Source organism: Canis lupus, chromosome 14 (assembly GCF_003254725.2).
Source record: "Canis lupus dingo isolate Sandy chromosome 14, ASM325472v2, whole genome shotgun sequence".
Taxonomy (NCBI): domain Eukaryota; kingdom Metazoa; phylum Chordata; class Mammalia; order Carnivora; family Canidae; genus Canis; species Canis lupus.
In genome coordinates, this window is record NC_064256.1 from 47,343,711 (window position 1) to 47,367,118 (window position 23,408).

The 23,408-nt window shown below is 34.1% G+C and overlaps 1 protein-coding gene across 3 annotated transcripts in view; it reads left to right on the plus strand.

Moving 5' to 3' along the window:
- Positions 1-23,408, plus strand: part of SEPTIN7 (septin 7) — a 90,772-nt gene that overhangs the window by 46,686 nt on the left and 20,678 nt on the right. For all 3 annotated transcript variants that reach the window (XM_025464621.3, XM_049093803.1, XM_049093804.1), the window contains 6 exons: positions 10,974-11,074; positions 12,185-12,319; positions 17,093-17,210; positions 19,978-20,070; positions 21,267-21,363; positions 23,032-23,083. In XM_025464621.3, the coding sequence (XP_025320406.1) occupies positions 10,974-11,074; positions 12,185-12,319; positions 17,093-17,210; positions 19,978-20,070; positions 21,267-21,363; positions 23,032-23,083 (596 nt within the window). The remainder of the gene's footprint in view (positions 1-10,973; positions 11,075-12,184; positions 12,320-17,092; positions 17,211-19,977; positions 20,071-21,266; positions 21,364-23,031; positions 23,084-23,408) is intronic.

A 23,408-nucleotide genomic window follows, 5' to 3' on the forward strand; every position in this document is an offset into this window, starting at 1 on the left:
CTCTTAAAATGTGGATAGTCCAAATGGAGATGGGATGCAAGTATAAAATACATCCCAGATTTTGACAATTTAATATATAGAATACAAAGGATCTTATTACTAATTTTTATATTGATTACATTTTGCAATGATAATATTTTGGTCATATTGAATTAAATAAAATACGTTAGTTTCACCTGTTGATTACTTTTTAAAGTGGCTCCTGAAAAGTTCTAAATTACTTATGTGACTTACATTTTTGTTACACAGCACTCCTTTAATTAAAACTAAATTAATCTAAACTGTTAATTGAAGAAATTGTTGGAGGATTAATGCAGTAGTAATACATAGCACATACACAGAGAAGGAGTGAACAGTTTTGGCAGGAGCGGGCTTTATTAAGGCTGGAGGTAGATTTGAAAGATTGGTAGGGATTATCCTGATGCACAAGGTAGAAGGACAGTCCGGAAATACTGGGCAGAAATTCATGCATATCAAACTGCAACATGTAGTTTAGTAATTATATCCCTAAGAAATAATTCTGCACAGTGAATATTTTGTTTTTTTAAAGTTTTTCTTGGTTTTAGGAATTTTTTTTTGTTTCCTTCATAGAGCTTGAAATTTCAAATTACTTTAAAAAATGTATTCTAAAAATTTGACACTACATTGCTTATTTATTTGGTGATCACTATTGGATAGTTTAACCCTAAGCAAGAAGAGGAACTTTAAACTTCTTAATTTAGATATTTAAATTCAAGATAAATAAACTCTGTACGTAGAAATGTTCAAGAAACCCCACAGTGTAGATTCCTAAGTTGAAGAATATTTAGTCTAAAATATATTAGATCTTAATGGTCGTGTACTTGCCAGTAGTGTTCTTGATAATTACTACTGGTGGGGGAATTTTCAGAGTCCTCTTTGTAGTTTTGGCATATAATGTAATACCAGGCTTGCATTAGTATATCATTAGCATCTTCCATGTACTATTCTAAGCAATTTAGATGCATTAACTTATTTAATTCTTACAATAAGTTTATGAGGTAAGGAATGCCTGGGTAGCTCAGCAGTTGAGCGTCTGCCTTTGGCTCAGGGCCTGGTCCCGGATTCCTGGGATCGAGTCCCACATCAGGCTCCCTGCATGGAGCTTGCTTCTGCCTCTGCCTGTGTCTCTGCCTCTCTGGGTCTCTCATGAATAAAGAAATAAAATCTTAAAAAAAAAAAAAGTTTATGCAGTAAGTAGTAGTATTACTCCCGTTTTACGAATGTGGAAATTGAGGTACGAAGATGGCCATTTCCCTGAGATAATATAGTTAGAGTGACAGAACTAAGCAAATCTAAGCAGTCTGCTTTCGTGCGTATTCGGTCAAGTTAGGCTGTCTCTATACTGTTGCTATTTCATAGGTTAACTAGTTCTTAATAGGTGGATTAGCTTTCCTTTATTACATCTCTTTTTTTAATAAAAGATTTTATTTATTTATTAATGAGAAAGAAAGCGAGAGCGTGGCAGAGACACAGGCAGAGGGAGAAGCAGGGAGCCTGATGTGGGACTCGATCCCAGGTGTCCAGGATCAGGCCCTGGGCTGAAGGTGGCGCTAAGCTGCTGAGCAACCGGGGTGCCCTACATCTCTCTTTTTAATAATGTTTCATCCAACAACTTTGGTTTTCTTTTAGTTTCTTTTTACATTTTCCTTTAAAAATTTTACATTGGGGAGATATTTTCCCAGTTAGACAATTTAGATTAAATGAAGACAAAGTGATTTGATCCACAAAGTCTTCTCTTCATCATGATTAAAAATATGTGAAAATAGTTAAAATAATGTAGAAAATGCCTCTGTAAGCAATAAGGCTGATTCATCTGATACTAGCTAGTAGGGATACTTACAGGAAAGGATTTTTTTTGTTTTACTTTTTAAATCACATATGGTATACACATTATGTTTGCTGTTGCTTGTTAAGTTTGAATTTGAAGTCTTGACTCCAGTGGATAAGGACTTCTCTTTAAGTATTGAATGCCTGGGTGGCTCAGCAGCTGAACGTCTGCCTTCAGCCCAGGGCGTGATCCTGAGGCCCCAGGATCGAGTCCCCCATCAGGCTCCCTGCATGGAGCCTGCTTCTCCCTCTGCCTGTGTCTCTCATGAGTAAATAAATAAAATCTTAAAAAAAAAAAAAAGTCTTGAAATTCCAGTAAACAGCTGAGTGGATGATGGAAGTCATTTTAACTCATGAAAATTTTGTATCCTACCATGTTTTATTTTACTTTGCTTAATAAAGACAAAGGAGCAATATTCTAGCTTTCTTGATTTATCCATTCAGTGATTTTTGCCAGTGTCTGAACACATGAAAGTATCAGCACTTGCAGTCTCATGAATTCAACACATAGAAATCTAAATTGTCATACTCTGTAGCCAAGTATTTGCTCAGTTTATTATAGTTACCTCCTAATTCACCTCTCCGACCTGATCCTTGGTCACCACCCCAATATTTTTAGCAAAGCAGTGAGAATCTTCTTTTACAATTTCAGAGCAAGGCCAAAGTCCTTACAATATCTAGGAAACCCAACAAGATTTGCCCTCACCCCCTCTGTAACCTATTTCCTATACTTTTCCACTTTTGGCTTATTCTGCTCTGGCTAAACCAATATTTTTGCTGTTCTCTGATCAGGCCAGTCCTACTTCAGAGCTCTCCCTCTTCTTGTTTTTCTACCTGCAGTGTTCTTCCCGGAGATTTCCTCATGGCTTACTCCATTATTAATCATTTCTCTGCCTAAAATTTGATTTCTCAGTGAGGCCTTGCCTCAGTCCCTACTCTGGCTCTAAATTTGTAAGCTCTGTGAAGGTAGGAACTTTATTCACTCCTGTAAGCTCAATTCTTAGCGGTTAATGTGTTATGTATTAACATCCAGTATTGAATGATTGAACAAACAGTTTTAAAAATATATGACTTAGTGTTTAGTTGGAATATTTTCAAATTTGGTGATCTTTGAAGTTTTGTTAATATTTTTTTCTTCATCTGTGAAATTTTGTAAATTACTAGAATAAGTGAAATAATTTTAATTTGAACATTTTTTTAGTTTTTACTTTGATAGGTTTTAAAAAAAGTTTTGATTATTTTCATTTTTTTTTCTTAAACAGAATTTTTAAATTTAATTTTTAAGGGACGCTTGGGTGGCTCAACAGTTGGGCATCTGCCTTTGGCCCAGGGCCTGATCCCGATTTCCAGGATCAAGTCCCACATTAGGCTCCTTGCATGGGACCTGGTTTTCCTCCCTCTGCCTGTACCTCTGCCTCTCTTTCTGTGTCTCTCATGAATAAATAAAGTCTTAAAAACAATTTTTTTTTAATTCTTAAGTTAATATATAGGTTTATACTAAAAGGGCACAAATTTTAGCATAAAGCTTGATGAATTTTTGTATATATATTCATATATCCAGGTAGTTACCCTGCAGATTAAGATACTGTAAGTACATTTTTAGCACCTTGGAAGGCTTCCTTGTGCCTCCTCTCAGTTTCACTCAATTCCAAATATAAATAGCTTTTTGACTTCTATCTCCATTGATTAATTTTACCTATTCTTGAACCTCATTTAGATATATACTCTTTTTTGTCTGATTTCTTTTACTGAAGATTAGGTCTGTGGTATTGTCCACATTGTGTAGCTGTAGTTCTTTTTCATTGTTGTATAATACTTTTTTTATGAATATATCATAAATTGTATTCTATTGTAGATAAGCATTTGGGTTTTCATTTTTTTACCAGTATGAATATTTTTGTATATTCTTTTAGTGGATCTAGACACTCATTTCTGTTGTATGTCAGTGCATATATGTTGTATGTCTGTGTGCATATGTCTATGTGTTTTTTTTCAGTTAATTTTCTTTGATTTCTTATGAGGTTGAACATGTCTTTTATCCTCATTAAGTATTCAGATTTCATTGAAGTACTTTGACCATCTTAGTATTTCCTATCTTTTTCTACTGGATCTGGAGGAGTTCCTTATCTAGATAATTATCCTTATATTTCAGACACAATAATTTTTCTTAGGCTAGCATGTATTAAAGACAATGGAAAAGGCCCTCAATTTGTTAGAATTCTTTTTACATTTGCTTGGCTCCAAAATAATCCTGTGTAAACTTTCTTTTAAGGTGGCATTTCAAAAGTGCTCTCTTCTTCTATTGTGAATATCTTCCCAACTCTCCCTTTTTTTGAAAACAAAGGAATAATTAGGGCTTGAGAGTATCTTTAGTAAGATTTTTAGGACAAAGACCTGTGTATAACTGTTACATCTCCTCTTTTTACCAAAAGTTAAGAGCTATAACATCTGAGAACTGGATTCTGACTATAATCCCAGAGAAGTACTCTTTCCTGAGTGCCCCACGGAGATATTCCTTGATATACTGGAAACAAGTCGAAGATCCTGTAAACTCTTTTCTCACTCACCCAGGAGAGAACATAAAATGTTCTGAGTCATTCCATGTATTTAGAGAATGGAAGATAGTTTTCTTTTATAGTTAACTGGCTCTTCACCAAACCCAGTAATCTTGCAGATAATCTCCTCTTGGAGGCTCATAAATTGTTTCAGTGGAGGGTAGTCAGAAGTATTACATCTTTGCCCAGACATATTAGACCAGGAAAAAACATAAAATCCTGAATTTCAAAAGGCAAATGCCTGCAATTTCCCTGACCTGAAGGCTTTCTGGAACACTTTCAACTGTCCCCCCCCCCCCCCCCCCCCAAAAATAAATAAATAAAAAGGCCGACAAGAAGAAAAATTCTGTGATGTAGTGAAGTAGGGAGTGAGATTTTATTTTTTTAAATTTTACTTATTCATTCATGAAAGACCTGGAGAGAGAAAGAGGCAGAGACGCAGGCAGAGGGAGAAAAGGGCTCCATGCAGGGAGCCCGACGTGGGACTCGATCCTGGGTCTCCAGTATTATTACACCCTGGGCTGAAGGCAGCGCTAAACCGCTGAGCCACCTGGGCTGCCCAGGAGTGAGATTTTAATAAAGACTGTGATCTCATAATCTCTTCCCTGAGCATTATTTATTTATAAGAGACTCGTGTCATAAGAAATTCCTTCACATTTGCAGTCTTGGAATGAAGGAGAAGCTGTCTACATTGAATAGAGAGATGATTCTGAGTTTCCTATATTTCAGTGGTTCTGATTTGAATGAATTTTTAGTATTAAATAGAAGTCCTTTGAGATTAATTCCCAGTATCCCATCTTGGGCCTCAGGACTCTGGGCCCTGCAGCTCCAAATGTGAGCCAATACTCTAGCCCTGGAGTTCTTTATACCAGTGGTTCTCAAACTTGAGTCTATATCACAGTCACATGGAAGGCTTGCCAAAACAGATTGCTGAGTCTCCCTCCCCTCGGAGTTTGTTATTTAGTAGGTTTGAGGCAGGGCCCAAAGAATTCACATTTCTAAGTTCCCAGGCAATGCATTTGCCAGTCAGGATACTACACTTTGAGAACCACTGCTCTGTAGTGTTTCTAGCCAGATACAAATTGGTTTCATCCTGTCTTTCTGGGAAGAAGTTAGAGAGGGTCCTTCATTCTTTCAGAATACTTCATATTGAGTGAAATAGTACCTGTAAATTTTTTTTGTATTTTTTGTTGTTAATAGACTAAAATGAAGTGATAGAAAAAAATTGAACACTGGTTCCACTTCATGTTCCATTCTCAAATGTAGATCCTTAGATTAACAAAGTTTAAGGAAAATATTATATACAGTGTGTATGTATAGTAGCAAATTTTTATAATTTTGTTAGACTTGAAAATTTTTGAATCCTATTTCAAGTCAGTGAAAGGTTGCCATCTGTCTCCAAGGAAAGATTGTCCTTTATTCTGAGACCAAATCATTTCAATTTCTTTGTGAAATAAGAATGTTAGATTTTTTTTTTTTTTTTTTTTTTTTTTTACAGATTTATGTATTCATTTGAGAGTAAGAGTTGGGGAATAGGCAGGGGAAGAGGGAAAGAGAAAATCTCCAGCAGACTCCATGCTGAGTGTGGAGTCTGATGTCGAGCTCCATCTCATGATCCCAAGAATATGACTTGAGCCAAAATCAAGAGTCAGATGCTCAACTGACTGAAGCATCCCAAGAGTGTTTTTTTAAGTTCTTAGTTGGCAACCTTATATTGGTCCCTTCAAAAACTTTTTCTCTTGATTTATGAAGTCCTACAACTCACTATTGCAGATTAAGTAGGTACAGACATTTTGGAAGTGAGACATGGTGAAAGCAACGAATCCTATCCCTAGGATAATATTTTATAGACTCCTTGAGACCTTTTTATAAAGCCCAGTTAGGAAACTCTCCTTTGGGGCACCTGGGTAGTTAGTTGAATGGTTGAGCGTCTGCCTTTAGCTCAGGTCGACACCCCTGGGTCCTGGAATCGAGTCTCGCATAAGGCTCCCTGCAGGGAGCCTGCTTCTCCCTCTGCCTATATCTCTGCCTTTCTGTGTCTCTCATGAATAAATAAATATTTTTTTGAAAAAAGGGAAACTTTCTTGTTGATGTTGGTCCAATATTGATAGTTTTTTGAACCATTTATAGAACAGACATTTGAATTCTTATCTTATGCCAGGTTTTGGGGCTACAGTGATGATAGACACAATCAAAGTTCTTAAACCAATCATGTGAAGGATATAGCAAATAGGATGTAATGAGAGAATATACTGCTCTAAGCTGCTATAGATTAGCTTAGCAGAGTAGATTCTGGTGAAGTAGTAGGAATGGAGAGCAAGATGAGAAGTAGTAGTGTGAGAATTGAATAGTAAATGAGGCACTGATGGTAAGCATGACTATGGAGGAAAGGACAAGTGTGAATACCTAGACGTTTAGTGTAGGGTACTCAGAGAGTCCTTTGGGTTTTATTTCTAAAAAAGACCTGAGAACGTTTATATCCTATGCGGATTCAATCCCTAAAAGATGAGAGGTTGAAAATAAAGAGGAAGTAGTCTAAGCAGTTGTCAAGACAATTCTAAAATGGAATAATCAGATTCCTGGTGTAGACGGAGAAATTAGCCTTAGAAGGAACGGGATCTGAACAGAAGGAAAGACTGTTGCTTCAAAAACATTGAGGATGTTCTTGTCTTCAAGTAAAGATGAGATTTTTTGCTGAGCATGGTGACAGAGATAATAGAGTAGAACTAGAGAAGAGCCATACTGGGAAATGAGAGAGGCATGAGACTATTGAGCACATAAGAGGGATTATTGGATAGCAGGGAAATTCCTTTCAAATTGAAGTTTGTGCATGTTGTGGAACAGAAATATCTGAGCTGGAAAAAAAAGATAAAGGGTTTAGGAGGAGGGTTGCTAATAAAAAAAATGAAAGGGACAAGGAACTTAGGATCTTAGTATGAGGAGGCAAAGGAAATGAATGTGATTTTTTTGCTCCTCCCTTCCCTCTTTTAAAGATTTCTTTGTTTGAGAGCAGGAGCAGGGGGCAGGGGAGGAGGGAGAGAATCTCAAGTGGACTCCAAATTGAGCATGGAGCCCAATGCGGGGCTCAGTCTCAGGACCTTGAGATTATGACTTGAGCTTGAAATCAAGAGTTGGATGCTTAACTAACTGAACCACCCAGGTGCCCAGAGGTGCAGTGATTCAGAGTAGAAGGCAGAATTCAAATCTTTGGATCAACTTTCTTACTTAACTAGGTTAGAGTCTTGATGAGAAGGAAATAATCTTAAGCTATAACTATTTTACTATTGGTCATTACCTCTTAGTTTCTTGTGGAACATAATGAAGTATATAAGATAATATCTTTTCAGGCATTAAATCAGATAGTTTTTGTGTTTGAGCTAAGTGGAATATCTCAAGTCTGTTGTTCCAAGTCCCTGCAGAGCTTTGGCTGTAATGCCACCTCCTGAACAAGTTTGAGTAGAGAGGTAAGCTCCTAATGGAAAATTTTAACCCTCTCCTGGAAATGTAATACGGCTAATTAAGTAACACTTGCTACTTACCTTAAAAAATAGCTCTTAAACATTAGGTTATAAAACTTCTATTTAACAGTCTTTTGAAAATGAAAGAAATGAAGCTGTGGAAAAACTGAAGGTTTGACTTTTTTCTCAGATTGGAAAATGAAACAGTATTAGAAAAAAGAGTGCCTTAGACTAGGAGTCCAAAAGAGGCTTCAGTAAATTAATTATACATAAACAATATAATGGGCTTTAGTTTTATTTTTCAGAGAGAAACATAATTGAAAATTCCCTTGATTCATTCCTTCAGTATTAAATTATGCATTTAATCTTAGAGAGCTTTGAGTGATGCCATAAAATATGCTGATGTGACCTGCTTAAGTAGAGTGCATGGGAAAGTGGCCATTTGGAATAGATTTCTTAAGAAAAGTTTGAAATTCCTGGACTTGAACTAATTTGTTTTCCATGGATCCCATGAGGATACATGCAAAACCAGATGATAGGATACAGTTGGATACTGTGAATGGCACTAGTTTACAGTTAAGTTTTCTGGATCTCTTCCATATGTTGCCTTCTTCTTTCTATTTGACCATGTATGGATACATAGAATTTCATAGGCCAGAAAAGACCTTTTATAAACAGACTCTTAAAGTATTTAAAATACAGATCTTAATTTTTCTTATGTCAGCAAACAGTTAAGTTGTTAAACTGATTATAAACACAAAACAAACAAGGATCTTAAAATTTAAGCTGGTATGGTGTGTGATTAGTATACAGCCTGTTATTGAAGATAGACATGGGCTTTGCTTAGTAATAAGGGAACCAGAAATGGTTTGGAATAAAATTGGGAGAGGATTTATGAGGAACAATTATGTTTTGCATCAGTTTCTAATATAGAGTACTATGTCATTTAAAAGAATTATTAGTAACTGCTAATTAGTAACTGCTCATTATTAGTAACTGCTTCAGTGACAGTTATCATAAATGAATAACCTGTCTTTATGAAGGAGATGGAAGCAAATTAAAGATCTGTTGAGATGTTGGAGATTGTCCATTAAAAAAAAAGATATATAATGGGAAATAACTAGATTGTCCTTTGACTAGAGGACAACCAGATATATAAAATATGAACTTTGTAAGACACATGACATAATACCGTTTTTTTTTTTTTTTAGGTTTTGAAAATCTAACACTGATAAGTCTGATTATGTCTTCATTTTGCCTTCCTCATATTATGAGAGAAACATGGTATCATAGCTAGCTATGTGGTGTGAAACAGTCGTCTTCTAAGCAATGCACATCATGTTGATACTGAAAATGGCCAGAAAATATTAAGAACCCTATTTATTGATACTTACTTTTTAAATCTATATAGAATTAATAGTATTAATACTTTTAACAAATTTCCAATTGTATATATTTGGTAGATACAAATAAATATATTTGGGACATTCAAAATTTCCACTGATAGTTTACACCAGGATTAAAGCCGTGAAAACCATTGGTCTAAGAGATAAGACCTTTGCCTCTTATTTGTCTGAAAGTTTAGAAGTCCCTCCATGGACATACATGTCCAAATCTTAGGTAGTGTTTTCAATTTTAGCAAGATTTTTTAATATCATTTTTTAAACAAAATAACTTTTGATTGCCATAGATCTGCATTGTCCAGTGTCACCAAACCACCTGTGGCTATTTAAATATAAGTTAATTCAAAGTAAATAAATATTCAGTTCTTCAGTTGCTTTAGTCACGTTTCAAGGGCTAAGTAGCCACGTGGGCAAGCATCTACCATATTGGACAGTGCAGATACAGACCATTTGCATCATCTCAAAAGGTTCTTTTGAACTACGCTGCTACAGACTTTCTTGCTCAACAGTCTTAGTCTCAGTGCGTTAGTGTCTTCATGTGAGCTAGCTATTGTTTAAAAAAAAAATGCCATAGGAAAGTGGAAAGACATAATTTCTATAACACCCAACTTTTTCTACCTAGAAACTAGTCACTTTTCCTTTCCAAAACATAAATAGTTGGAAGTTCCTTTTCACATGTTGATGATTACATTTTCCCCTTAAGTCTTGTATTACTTAATTCATAACATCTTACAGCAATTAACACTCAAAATTTGAGTCTAATTCTTCTCTCTTAAGTTAGCCTGTCCATGTACCTAGAGCTTCTAGTTCTAGTCTTAGGAAGCCCTTGATATAAATCTACATTGAGTGAAAGCCTGTGTTTTTCTGGGGGACAATTATTTCCCTTTTATGTTTGAATCTGTTTATTTAGCAGCAGCATATGCCCAAGATGAATGAGTTATCTGTTCTGATACAGAACTTGGGGTTACAAAAAATCTTAGATTGTAGGAGGACCTGTTGGCATTGTTTATGTCCAAATACCCTTTCTCAAAAAGAATATTTTTACAAATTGTAGAGAGATTTTAATCAGAGTTCTAGGATTTTTTTTTGTTTCGTTTTTTTCTTTTTTTTTCAGTGCCAGTACCTTTGCTGATTGCTTTGTTCTAAATGTGCAGCATAATATTTGAGAAGAGAATTGGATCTTAGTCATATACAAACACAAGTGTAAATAATTATGGCCATGCTGAAAAAGGTTTGGGAATGATAATAAGTTAACTTGAGTAATTGATTTGGACCATACTCGTTGGAGATAGTCCAGGAAGACATTTACTGTAAATGGTACATTAGATATACTCATCTGGTTAATTGAATTTGATTTCTATGAATTACCAAATCATTCAAGCACATTGTTTATTTGTATTATTAGATACGCATTTAGATCATATGGGTATTATATGGCTTTAGTCACTGTTATTATTTTATTAGTTCCTGTTTTCCTTCTTTATGTCAACTATAAGCCATAAACTCACTATTTATATATGTGCCTTTCTTTCAAGTGACCAGGACTGCTGATATCCACAATAATTGATTCTAAAGAAAATGTAGGGGTGGGTATTTTGTTTGCAAAAACTTTCCCAGTTGGATTCAATGCTCATCTCCCTGTCTCTTACCTTGTAGGAAACCACAGATGTAATGTATGGTATTAATATCTGTACCAATGACTCTTATAGGTGGAACAATCCAAGGTTTTAATCAAAGAAGGTGGTGTTCAGTTGCTGCTCACAATAGTTGATACCCCGGGATTTGGAGATGCAGTGGATAATAGTAATTGGTAAGAAGGGTTGTCATCACTGCTTTACATTGCATTTGGGGTATTGGTCGTTAGACTTTTTCTGCTTAAGATTTTTAAACTTTTCATTTTAGCAAAAGTCACTGAACTTTTAAGTGATATGATTTGAGATTTTATTTTATTTTATTTTATTAATTTAAAAAATTTTTTTATTTATGATAGGCACACAGTGAGAGAGAGAGGCAGAGACATAGGCAGAGGGAGAAGCAGGCTCCATGCACTGGGAGCCCGACATGGGATTTGATCCCGGGTCCCCAGGATCGTGCCCTGGGCCAAAGGCAGGCGCCAAACCTCTGCACCACCCAGGGATCCCTGATTTGAGTTTTTATACCAGTTTTGCCACTTATTTGACAATGTTGTTGAACTTTTCTGAACTGAGTTCCTTTTCCATAAAATGGAGATATTACTACTATTACAGAATTATTTTGAAGACAAATTCTTTTTTTTTTTTTTAAGACAAATTCTAAAACAACACAGATATAAGAATTCTCATAAGGAAGTTAAAACTTTTCATTTTCTACTATAATTTTCTCCACTTATTGTGTATATTATCTTCTACCACATCCTGATTTAAACCTAATTTTGAATATTCAGTTTTTTTGTAAGTCATAAAATTTAAGAAAACAGCCATGACATCCTATTTGGAAATAATACCTTAGTATCTTATAAAAAATATTTAAGTTTATCTTAGTGTCTTATAAAAAATATTTAAATTTTCTTTTCACATTATTTTTGAAGTACATTTCTGTGTCAGCTTTTAAAAGAGCTAAGTAAGTTCATTGTGAGGTTTTTTGTATTTAATCGTTTTATTTGAAATATAAAACTATACTTATCAATGCAAATAATATGATAATTTGGTTGTACTTTGACTCTATAGGATTTTCTTTCATTTGGAAAATTTAGAAATAATTGAGATTTATTCAGTGTAACTAATGCTTAAATCAGTATATATAGAATAACTTGAGTTCTCTTCCACTGGTTTGATTAGTTTTACCTATTTAAAAATACTAATTACTCCACTTTAATAGTCATCAGTTGTACATTCATATGTAGAATTGCAACTTAATTATTTTATTTATCTGCTTTCTATAGCTGGCAGCCTGTTATTGACTACATTGATAGTAAATTTGAGGACTACCTAAATGCAGAATCTCGAGTGAACAGACGTCAGATGCCTGATAACAGGGTGCAGTGTTGTTTATACTTCATTGCTCCTTCAGGACATGGGTCAGTACCTTGATACTTCTGATAACCTGCTGTTGCTTATTATTACTGAACTTTGAGTGCATATTTTAGTAATCCATATATATCTTTGTGGAGTACATTTAACTACACCAGTTATAAAATTCCAAATTCTATATAAAATGGCTTATAACAAACACTCTTTAGGTCCGAGGTAAGCTAACTGTAATTTTACTTTAGTTCACACATAAGGCTTTTTACCTGCTTCATTGTAAGGAACAGTGTTTCCAATCATGGTTTAATGTCTCAAGTGTGTCTAGTTTTAGCTTCCTTTTGACCTCTCTGCCACAAATTGAACTACCAAATAAGGAGAAACAGCTGTAACAATTAGCTTAGACATATTCTAAGAAACTCTAAAGATGTTTTTACTATGGATCTAATGGAAAAGGTTACCAAAAAAGTTAAGTACCTAAGTTCTTAAGTACCTATGTGCAATATCTTTCTTTACTATTTCTTTGGCTCTTTTTTTACCTTAGTTACCACAGTCATTTAAGTTTCATATCATCCATACTAATCTTTACTTATTAGGAGTTCAGATGTAAGTATCTAGACATTCATCTGATTTTGTATGGCTTATTCCCCCTTTTTTTTTTTTATTGTTTGTACTTCCTCTGTCATTTGAGTAGGTATGTGTCACTGTCACATGCAAATGTATTTTCTCTTCTTCAGTCTTTCTTTGGGTAGATGACTCCACATAGCTAAGCCACTTGATGATTAGAGCCACTATCTACTCAAAGGAATTGGAATATTATATAGCATCAGACTTAAATACCATTACACCATCTCACACCCAGATTACAGTAGTCTAAACCAGTTCCTTCATAACAGTACCTTTCTCTTTTATTTTCTGTTTCTTTTTCTACCATTTTCTTAGATAGGCTAATGCCTATCGTTATCGTTACTGTGGTTGAGCAAAAAGTCTTCATTTTAGTTTACCATTTTTGCACTGTCAGATTATAGTGGGGAAGATGTTTCTTTTATTTGTAGTAGTCTTCTATAGTGTTCTTAAAAGTTTATATATTTTTAATGTGCAAAATTGACTCCTCTACTTAAAAGGCTCAAAAAAAGTAATCTCAAATACACAACACACTATATAGCCTATTATGAATACCTGCTGGCTTCTTCCTGAATTTATGTGTTGTTGTTTCTTTGTTTTGTTTTGTTTTGTTTTGTTTTAAATCATTCTGAGTTAACTTATTAAGGCTTTTTCCTGAAAGCCAACAGAATAAAATCTTAATCTGCACTTTAGTCAATAGAAATTTGTCAGTTTATGTCGAGTTTTATTATTTTAGATCTTTTGGACTCTCTCCAAGATTTAGTAATTCTCATGAAATCACATTCTTTCTATCCCTGGGGGAAAGTATATTTCTTAAAATTGCATGGGAAATAAGATTAAAAAACATTAAAAAATTATTCAAATGATGTATAGTTGCTTTGGGGGCATTTCTTATTTGTCACGAGGAATAGGAGTTCAAAATTTTTATTTTCTAGGTATAAAAATGTGCTTTTGAATAGTTTCTCAGAGAATCTTAACTACTTTTAGGCATGGAACAAAGTTTTGCCCATTGATGTGTTACTGTGGATTAAGTGAAAGAATAAAACACTGAATTTTTTATAGAGTTCTGATTTCCTTTCCTGCAAACTGAAATTCTAGGCAAATAGATGAATCAGGGCCTTTTTATCTTTTCTGTGTAGTCCCTAGATTCCCTTTTTTTGAGGGGTTCTGTTTTGGAGTAATTATAAATTGGCCCAACATTGTATTTTCAATGTCCCTTACCTCACCCCCAGCTCATGTCATCGCTAAACAAAGGACTGATTTGTGACTTCAAGAATTGTTGCTTCATTTTCTGTTCAGTGATTGGTAATAGCTATTAAAATTAAAAACTCACTTGGAACTTAAATTTTAAAATGGTATTTTTACCCTTTTAAATATTGATTGACATTTAAAAATATCACTGTCATTCAGTGAGTTATATATAGGTTTTTCCTTTTAGAAATACATGTATGTGTATATATTATAAATATTTGTCATTTGCCCTATAGTCATTTTATTTTGCTGTAGGCTTTGAGGTTAAATAGTCTTTTCCCTCTAATGTGGGTTTATCTTCTAGAAATTCTATAAAGAATTTTCCATTGTTTAAAAACAACATTTAAAAACTAAATTTCTTGAAAAAGATGACCTGAAATAAAACTAAATGGACAAAGGAAAAATTTCAACCAGAATGTAATCTACATGTGAACTAAATGTTTTCTGCTGTTGACATTTTGTAAGCTTCTGAAATTTATATTCTAATTTAAAAGGGCAGAAGGGTTTTATCAGGGCTTTTACAAAGGTTTTACCTATTTTTTCTAAAGTTTAATTTTAAACTGATTTAAATGTTCTTTGGCCTTGTGTTATATTTAAGAAGTTGACTTTACCAATTTCCTTGTCATGGTTGTTTTTAGTGTCTTTCCCTTGAAAAGTTGAGATAATAAATATTCAGCAAGTGCTGTTTTACTTTTAAGTGTAAAACTTTGTCTAACTTGGGTTTTTATTTTAATATATTAAATGCTTTTAAAATGTATTAAAATTGTAGATCAACTGAATTCTGTTACTGGTTTAATGACATGGTATTCGTGATAAATTTGTCATGAGGATAATCTGGAAAGTGAACCATAAAAATGTACAAATCTGAGATTGGGCCATGGCTGTTATATTTAGTGTTGTATGTAATGACTGATGAAAAAAGCAAAACTTAAATTTTTTTCAAAGTTGAGTATGTTTTTTCAGTTAGCACTTGTGAAGTAAGGATGCTATTTACAGATAATAGTGTTATTCTAGCAACAATCTCTTTTCTGTAGTGTTCCCTATTTTCTGAATGTCAATATTACATTTCAATGGATTCAGGATAAGGAGAATTAGAATAGGATGTAGATGTCTTTTCCACACCTGCCTTCCTACTCCATATCCCTGATTTTCTGTCAGTCAGTGTCACTATAACTAAGAGGTATAGTATTATTTATTATTTGTTAGTCGAAAGTATTACCCCTTTAGTCTCTGGGCCCTTGACCTCCCAACCACTTACATACACACACACGTGTGTGTGTATATATATATGTTTAACTATAGTACTCTAAGAGAGCTCTAACAAGGGCTTTCTCTTTATTTTATAATACTAGTAAAATTCATAATGAGACTAGATCTTTATTCCATTTTTCTCATGATTTGTAAGTTAAGGAATATCAATTGAGAATGTTATTTCTATGTAAAATATTCCCATCATCTTCATTTACTTTTGTGGAATATTAATTTTTAGCAGTTCGGTGCCTGCCTTTGGCCCAGGGCATGATCCTAGGGTCCTGGGATCGAGTCCCACATCAGGCTTCCTGCATGGAGCCTGCTTCTCCCTCTGCCTGTGTCTCTTCCTCTCCCTCTCTATCTGTGTCTCTCATTAATAAATAAATAGAAGAAATCTTTAAAAAAAAAAAAGTATGGTGCTTTCAAGGCATCATGAGAAGTTCAAAAAGACTGATCCATTACAATCGAGATGGCAGAAGAAGCTAAGGGATGCTATAGACGACAGCCAGAAAGGCTATGTCTTCACAGGCCTTATCGGCCATACTAGCCAAGAATCAATAAGGTTTTCAGTTAGAGAAATGACTCATTCAAACTTGAATTTTAGAGAGACGTTTCTGACTATTGTGTGCATAGTTTGGAGGTAAACGAATTCTAGTAATTGTCCATACCAAAGGTCCTAGTGGCCTGAACCAAAGTAATATATTTATTTGTTCAGCAGATCTTGGGAAATCTTGGGGAGTGAGAATTAGAGGAAAGAGGAACCTTGGATTTCAGCCTTAAGTAATTGAATGGATTGTAGTACCATCCTCAAAAATACCACAGAAGAGAAGGGAAGACTTGGGGGTTCAGATGAGCTTTTGATTTTTGAGAAGCTAAAATGGAATATCCAAGTAGTATTTCCACCGGGTGAACACAGTCTGGAATGTAAGAATGAGATCTGGGCTGGATGCGACGATTTGAACCTTTAGAGGATGATAGAAGTCACTATGGTTGAAGATAAACATACCGAATGTAAAGAGAGAAGAGGGCCTAGTAGAGGACTCAGGAATGTAACTTTTAAGGGACTAGCTTACAGAGATCTTAAGAAGTACCCTAAGGGAACAGCTTATGAGAGTAATGTCAAATGCTGCTTAATGGGTAAATTTAAAAAGTAATGATAAACAACACACTATTTTTATATATTGTATTAGCAGCACGGCAGTATTTGATGACCTTCTTAAAAGTGTAACAGCAGAATGAAGGCAGCAGCAGCAGTCAGATTGTAATGGGTAAAAGGGATGGTGAGGAAGATTCTCTTTTGAGCCTTTTATCTGAGACATAAAGTTGGCAGCAAGAATGGAATGTGGGGTTCAAAGAGGACTATCATTTTATTTAAAAACAGATTTCCAAATTTTGAGTAGTAGGTATAGAGGCTATTCTAGGAAAGCCTATTAGGAGCTTTTCTGGTTTTTCTAATTCTTCTTTAGGGCCAAAACCCTATGACCAGGGTGTTCAAGGGCAAGAGTCAAAGCCTTCTTAGCCACTCCACTGCTTATTGAGGTCCTGTTCTACCTAACTGTTGCTGGCCCAATAAATCTTCAGAGAGTATTCCTAATAAGTAAGTAAAGTAGTTCCAGTATCTTTAATTTAGCACTGGGGATATAAGTGATATATTCTCCCAAATTGATCAATTCAGTCATATTAAATGTTGTGTATTTCAGACTTAAACCATTGGATATTGAGTTTATGAAGCGTTTGCATGAAAAAGTGAATATCATTCCACTTATTGCCAAAGCAGACACACTCACTCCAGAGGAGTGCCAACAGTTTAAAAAACAGGTGAGCAAAAGGAGCTTGAACTCAGGTTTCTTATACCACTTGTGTATTTTGCAGTTTTTTCAGTTTACTGTGTTACAATGTATTTCTCTTGCTACTTTACTGTGTGGTCATTTATACTGTATTAAAAATAACTCTTGGAAAAAAAAACCCTTGAAAATCATCTGCTTTAGTTTTCTCAGAGCTCTTATCCATTACCATTATCATAGTACCCTTATCCTTTGTCAGTTTAAAATAAGACTCTTTTAGAAGTTTCTGTTAACAGCGTCCACCACTACTCCTCTCCACAACGTTTAGAATTGTTTTTTTAGACTGAATTCCCAGGAAGAGGATTACTTTTTAAAAGTGTAGGATTATTTTATAGTTTTTTTTCCCCCACTTTGTCATGGTACTTTTCCAATAAAACAGATTTTTTGGTAATGGGTATATTTTTTCAATGCCTTGCCAACATTGTCATTTTATTTTTAAAACTTCTTTTTTTGGAATTAAGTGACGCTTAATTATTTCCTTAACTTTTTCATTTTCCAGAAAGACTGAATACTTTTTTAAAACGGGTTTACTTTTTCCTTATTGTGTTTGGTTTGTTATGTATAATATTTTATGAAATGTATGTAGCATGAATTTCTGGAACTATACTTCTATACCAATAGCCTATTTTTAATTTTAAGCCAATGTTATATTTTTTAAACAGCAGCTATTTAAGTAGACTCCATACCCAGCATGGAGCCCAATGCGGGGCTTGAATTCATGATCCTGACATTAAGAGACCAATGAGCAACTGAGCCACCCAGGTGCTCTGTACTGTAGATTCTTTGTATAATACTTAAAAATAAATCTTAGAGTTAGTCATTATCTCTTACTGTCTTTGTAGTCCCCTTTGTAACAAGATACTTTGTTTTTTCATTCTTTTCATCATGAATTTTAGAATACCTTGAAACCTACTACAAAAACAGAAATATGGGGGGTGAGGGCTGGGGGAGGTTTAGTTGGTTAAGTGGCCAATTCTTGATTTTGGCTCAGGTCATGATCTTATGGTCCTGGGATTGAGCCTCACATCGGGCTCTGTGCTTGGCAAGGAGTCTGCTTGAAGATTCCCTCACCCTTGCCCTCTGCTCAGTTGTGTGTGTGCACTCTCTCTTAAATAAATAAATCTAAAACAAAAAACAAAAAACAAAAAAACAAACCCAAAATCTGTTGAGATTTGCTTTCAAATTGTGCTAAATCTGTATATTTTGGAAATATTTTAGCACATTTTTTACTGTATTATTTCTACTAGGAGAATATGTTTATTCACTCTCATTTTTATTTTGTAATGTGCTTTTTTCTAAGTTCAAATACCAATTGTTCTCCGAATCAATTACTTCAGGTAATGAGATGGGAGAGCGTTTGTTCTAAGTACTGCTATGTATAATCTTTAAGACCCAGACAAAAATGTGTTTTCTTTATCTTTTTATAAAAAATAGCCAAAACCTATACCAACATAACTCCCCTTCTGTCTTGGTTTGTGTGTACCTTGATATGGAATTGTACTAAGAACTTAGAGATCAAAAAGATGAGTAATTAGTATTTCTACTTTCAAATTGGTCATATTGTAGTGATTGTACAATATTTTTTTATATGCTTAAAAAGTTGTTCTTAATTATGTGGGATGCCTATCAAAATCATCTGGAGAACTTTTAGAATGAGTTGCTGGGGGCACATGGGTTGGCTCAGTTGGTTGAGCACCCAACTCTTGATTTCGGCTCAGGCCATGATCACAGGGTTATGAGATGGAGTTCTGCATTGGGCTCTCCCTGGGCTTGGAGCATCCTTAAGGTACTCCCCCACCCCCACCCCTATTTACTTGTTAGCTCACTCTGTGAAAAAAAATTAAAAAAAGAAGAGAGAAAGTGAGTTTGGTCTGTATCCTTACCAATTGGTTTTATAGGTTATGGTGGGGCTTTTGAACCACTGCTCTTAGAGCAGCCACTAGTGTTCCTTTTTTTTCCTTCTAGTCATGTATTTGACACTTCATCATTTATTCTCATGTTTTTCTCTATATAGATACATATCCCAATTGTAAAAAATGTGTGGTCCTGTTTTTCTCTGTGGAAGTGTTAGCCCTACCTACTATAGTAACAATGTAGCACATTTTGCTTAGCGACCCCTTTATGCTGCTGAACCCCTACAGTGATGGTTGTGTTAAAGTGCCAGTATAGGCAAGGACTTAGTCTAGCTGTATTGGCCATTGGTTTCTTGTGAGTTTGAATAGGGTAGGTAGTTGAACATTATACACAAATGTATATGCAAGGACATTTTCTAATCAAAGTACAAATTTTTCTCCTGTAACCAGTGTGCTGTACTTAGTCAAATTTTATTAAAATTTAGGTGAGTTGAAGTTATGTTGATTCAGCTGAATAAAACAGTTGGTGAGAGTTATAGGTAGAGAAAGAACCTCAGTCATTGTAAATAAATGATGTAAAACCATTATAGTAGAAATCAACTAGAGAAAGCCCTTTCTGTAATGTTGCATTCAATTTTACATCTCTTTTGGTATAATAACCATGTAAGTTTATTACTTCTGAAGTAATTGGATTTTTGGGAATGGTATTTATATATCAACTTTATACTTAAAAAAAATCAGTGTAGTACTTTGCTTTTAGATTACAGTTTTGCATTACTCAAAAATAGTGAAGGAATTGGAGCTGAGGAATCAGGAATTTAAGAATATAACAAATAAATGTACTAATTATATATGGTGCTCTATTGCTAACATCCTCTTTCATTTTAGATAATGAAAGAAATCCAAGAACATAAAATTAAAATATATGAATTTCCAGAGACAGATGATGAAGAAGAAAATAAGCTTGTTAAAAAGATAAAGGTAAATTTATTCCCATACATATACTAAAATGTTCTAGGGCCTTAAAACCACTCAACTATCCACTGAAAAGGTAAAAAATATCAGTGTCCTTAAGTAGTTGGCTTACAAAATAGGGAGATATGGATTCAGCGTTGAATTCAACTTTGCTAACTATGTTGATTGGCTGTTAATATGTAACAAGACATTGTGTGGAATAGATGAATAGCATAATCTCAGTTGTGTATAATCTTTGTCTTCAATTTTCGTTTAACTGATTTTATGTCATTTTCCTCCTTAAAAAATAGGTAATGAGAAGGGAGAGGATTTGTTCCTAAGTACTGCTATGCATAGTCTGTGTTTAAGAGCCAGACAAAAATATATTTTCTTTTGTCTTTCTACAAAAAACAACCAAAACCTATGCCAGCGTAATTTTCTATATTTTTAATTTATGGTCATTTCCTAAGTACCCTGAACCTAAAGATGATGTATTCATTAATGGCCTTATCTAAGCAAATAATTATCTTGGAATAATGAAATGCATGTACCTGACCAATGAAGAATTTCTGCAGTTTTATAAAATGGTCATATATATATTTTATGTATATGACCATTTAATATATAAGATTTAATATACAAGATTTTTAATAATATAAGATATATTTAATATATAAGATTTTATATATTCTTAAATATTTCTGGAAGCTACAAGAATTTTGAAAGATTGTACTCTGAGTTAGTTGGATAAATACAAATCCAGTCCCCCAGATCTGGAGCCACAGATAGAGTTTAGCATGTATAATATTCCCTGCCTCCAGGGCTATTAGGATTGGTTTATGATCAGATAGGCAGGCTAGTCACAAGCCTCATTTTTTTCCTCTAACCGCTTTGTGTATTTTTTACCCTTTCTAATTTTTTCAATATGGGACAGCTTCTTTTGGGGATGATTTTTTAACAGATAATTTGATGAGTGGTGTATAGATACCTTAATTTTGTTAAGTTTTCAGAGAAACTATAATTTTATTTATTATTTACATTGGTGAGAATACCATGTAATGACAATGTTAATAATAAATAGTAGTCGAATGGCCTATAAAAGTAAATAAAGAAACTGTCATGGTAGTTTGTTTTTTTTTAATGTGTTGAATAATGTGTTGAATTATTCTTGAATTTGTGAGGACTACAGAAATATATTTGAACAAGAATACTTTGTTTTGTAGGACCGTTTACCTCTTGCTGTGGTAGGTAGTAATACGATCATTGAAGTTAATGGCAAAAGGGTCAGAGGAAGGCAGTATCCTTGGGGTGTTGCTGAAGGTAAGGTTTTCCTCATTGAATGCCTTTCTATAAGATCTCACAAATGTGATAAAAATTTTGTATTTCGCATTGATATATTCTACATTTTCAGATAGTTCTGAATTCAGTTTCATTTAGGTTCATTTGCTCATAAGTTCATTCTGATTTTTCAGACCTTGTGTTCTACCAAATCTGGAAAGTATGTGTTAAATCCTAATTGTAATACTTTCCACGTCACTTGTCAATACCCCACTCTCCCATCTCCGTTCTATCATTAAATCTACTCCTGTTTTCTTTGAAAACATACTTAGTGCAAGAGTTTTTTACCTGGGGCCCAAAGGTTTCTTCCAAGGGATGTGATAAATCTTCTGAAATTGAAAATAATTTCAGAGAAAAGGACTCTCATTTTTATCTGAGTCTCAGATGGGTTGAGGACCCTCAAAAATGAGAACAACTTCCGTTTTAAGCCAAATGAAAACATTCATAATATCCTTAAATTGGCATAGAAGTCATCTTTTTTTGGCATTGCATCTTTTGAGTAAACAAACAAACAAATTTTAAGTATTAAGAGATATTCTACTAATTTTGTAAGGAGTTTTAAATACCAGTAAAATTTAGTTTATAGCATTAAACCTCAGAAGTCTTCTTGGCAATAGACTTGTTTCCCCAAATTTGTATTTATGATATTGGTTTGACCTATTGTTTAATCTTCTGTTATGGCAACTTGGAATCAAGATTGAGTCATGATTGTGTTTTATCTACTTGTTGGTATTAGTTTGAAAAATTCTGTAATTTTTAGGATATTGTTCCAAGTTATTGTCCTTATCAACAGTTTTCCCTATTATTGAGAGACTGTACTTGTTCCTAGCTCTCGGTTATCCCGGTAACCTTCAGTTGCTGAGCTGAGGCTTTAGAACTTACACCTTCCTTGGAAATCTGTGCTGATGAAATTGCTGTTTCTGTAGTTTTAGTCCACCCTCACCAGAATGTTCTTATTAGCGGTACATTTTTTTTAAAAATAAAGAACTTTAAAGTTTTTGGCTCCTGTTTTTATTTTGGCTACCTTTAGGTGGTTTTTCTAAAGTGCTTCCCCTGCACACCAACACTAAACTTTTAAAAAAAATTTATTTTATTTTTTTAACACTAAACTTTTTTTTTTTTTAAGATTTTATTTATTTATTCATAGACACAGAGAGAGAGGCAGAGACACAGGCAGAGGGAGAAGCAGGCTCCACGCAGTGAACCCGATGTGGGGCTCTATCCCAGGTCTCCAGGATCGCACCCCAGGCTGCAGGCGGTGCCAAACCGCTGTACCACCGGGGCTGCCCAACACTAAACTTTTAAGATACATTTTATTATGAAATAAATAGATGATCTTGCAAATGAATACATGATCTCCTCTTTCAAAATTTCAGAATTGTTTGTTTTTGTAGAGCTCACTTACTGGGTTTATATATTTTATCATTGAAGATTAAACTACAGCAAATAATATTACAGTACACTTGTCTGGCATGCCCTTAAATTAACTACTGTGTTACAGTGTTTAAACTGCAATGAAAAGTTGATCTAATGAAAAGTTAATGAAATTTTGCATATTCTCTCATTGTTACCCTCCAATATTCTGTGAAATTTTCTTTGAAAAGACTTGGCTTAGTAGAAATAATGTATGTTTGTGTTTTTTTTTAATAGTTGAAAATGGTGAACATTGTGATTTTACAATTCTAAGAAATATGTTGATAAGGTAAGTTTGAGCAATGATGAAAATAAGTTTTTTTCTTTCTCAAAATATTTTTATTTTTTGCCTTCTATAAATATATCTAATTTAAATTGGTATTTTCATTCTAGCACTCAAATACTGCTTGGAGACAACTTGGATTATTTTGCCAAGGTTTTAAAGTTGTTAGCAAAAATACAAAATAAGCTGTGTTGCTAGAGATGTATGGGAGAATGAATCTCTTTATTGTTAATACTAAAAGAGGAAATGAAGAGGCTTTTGCTCTTTCTTGTCAAAAACTTGGAAAAACTGGAAGGGAAGGGTAGGTTTTGAGTCAAAAGCTAGACTTTGA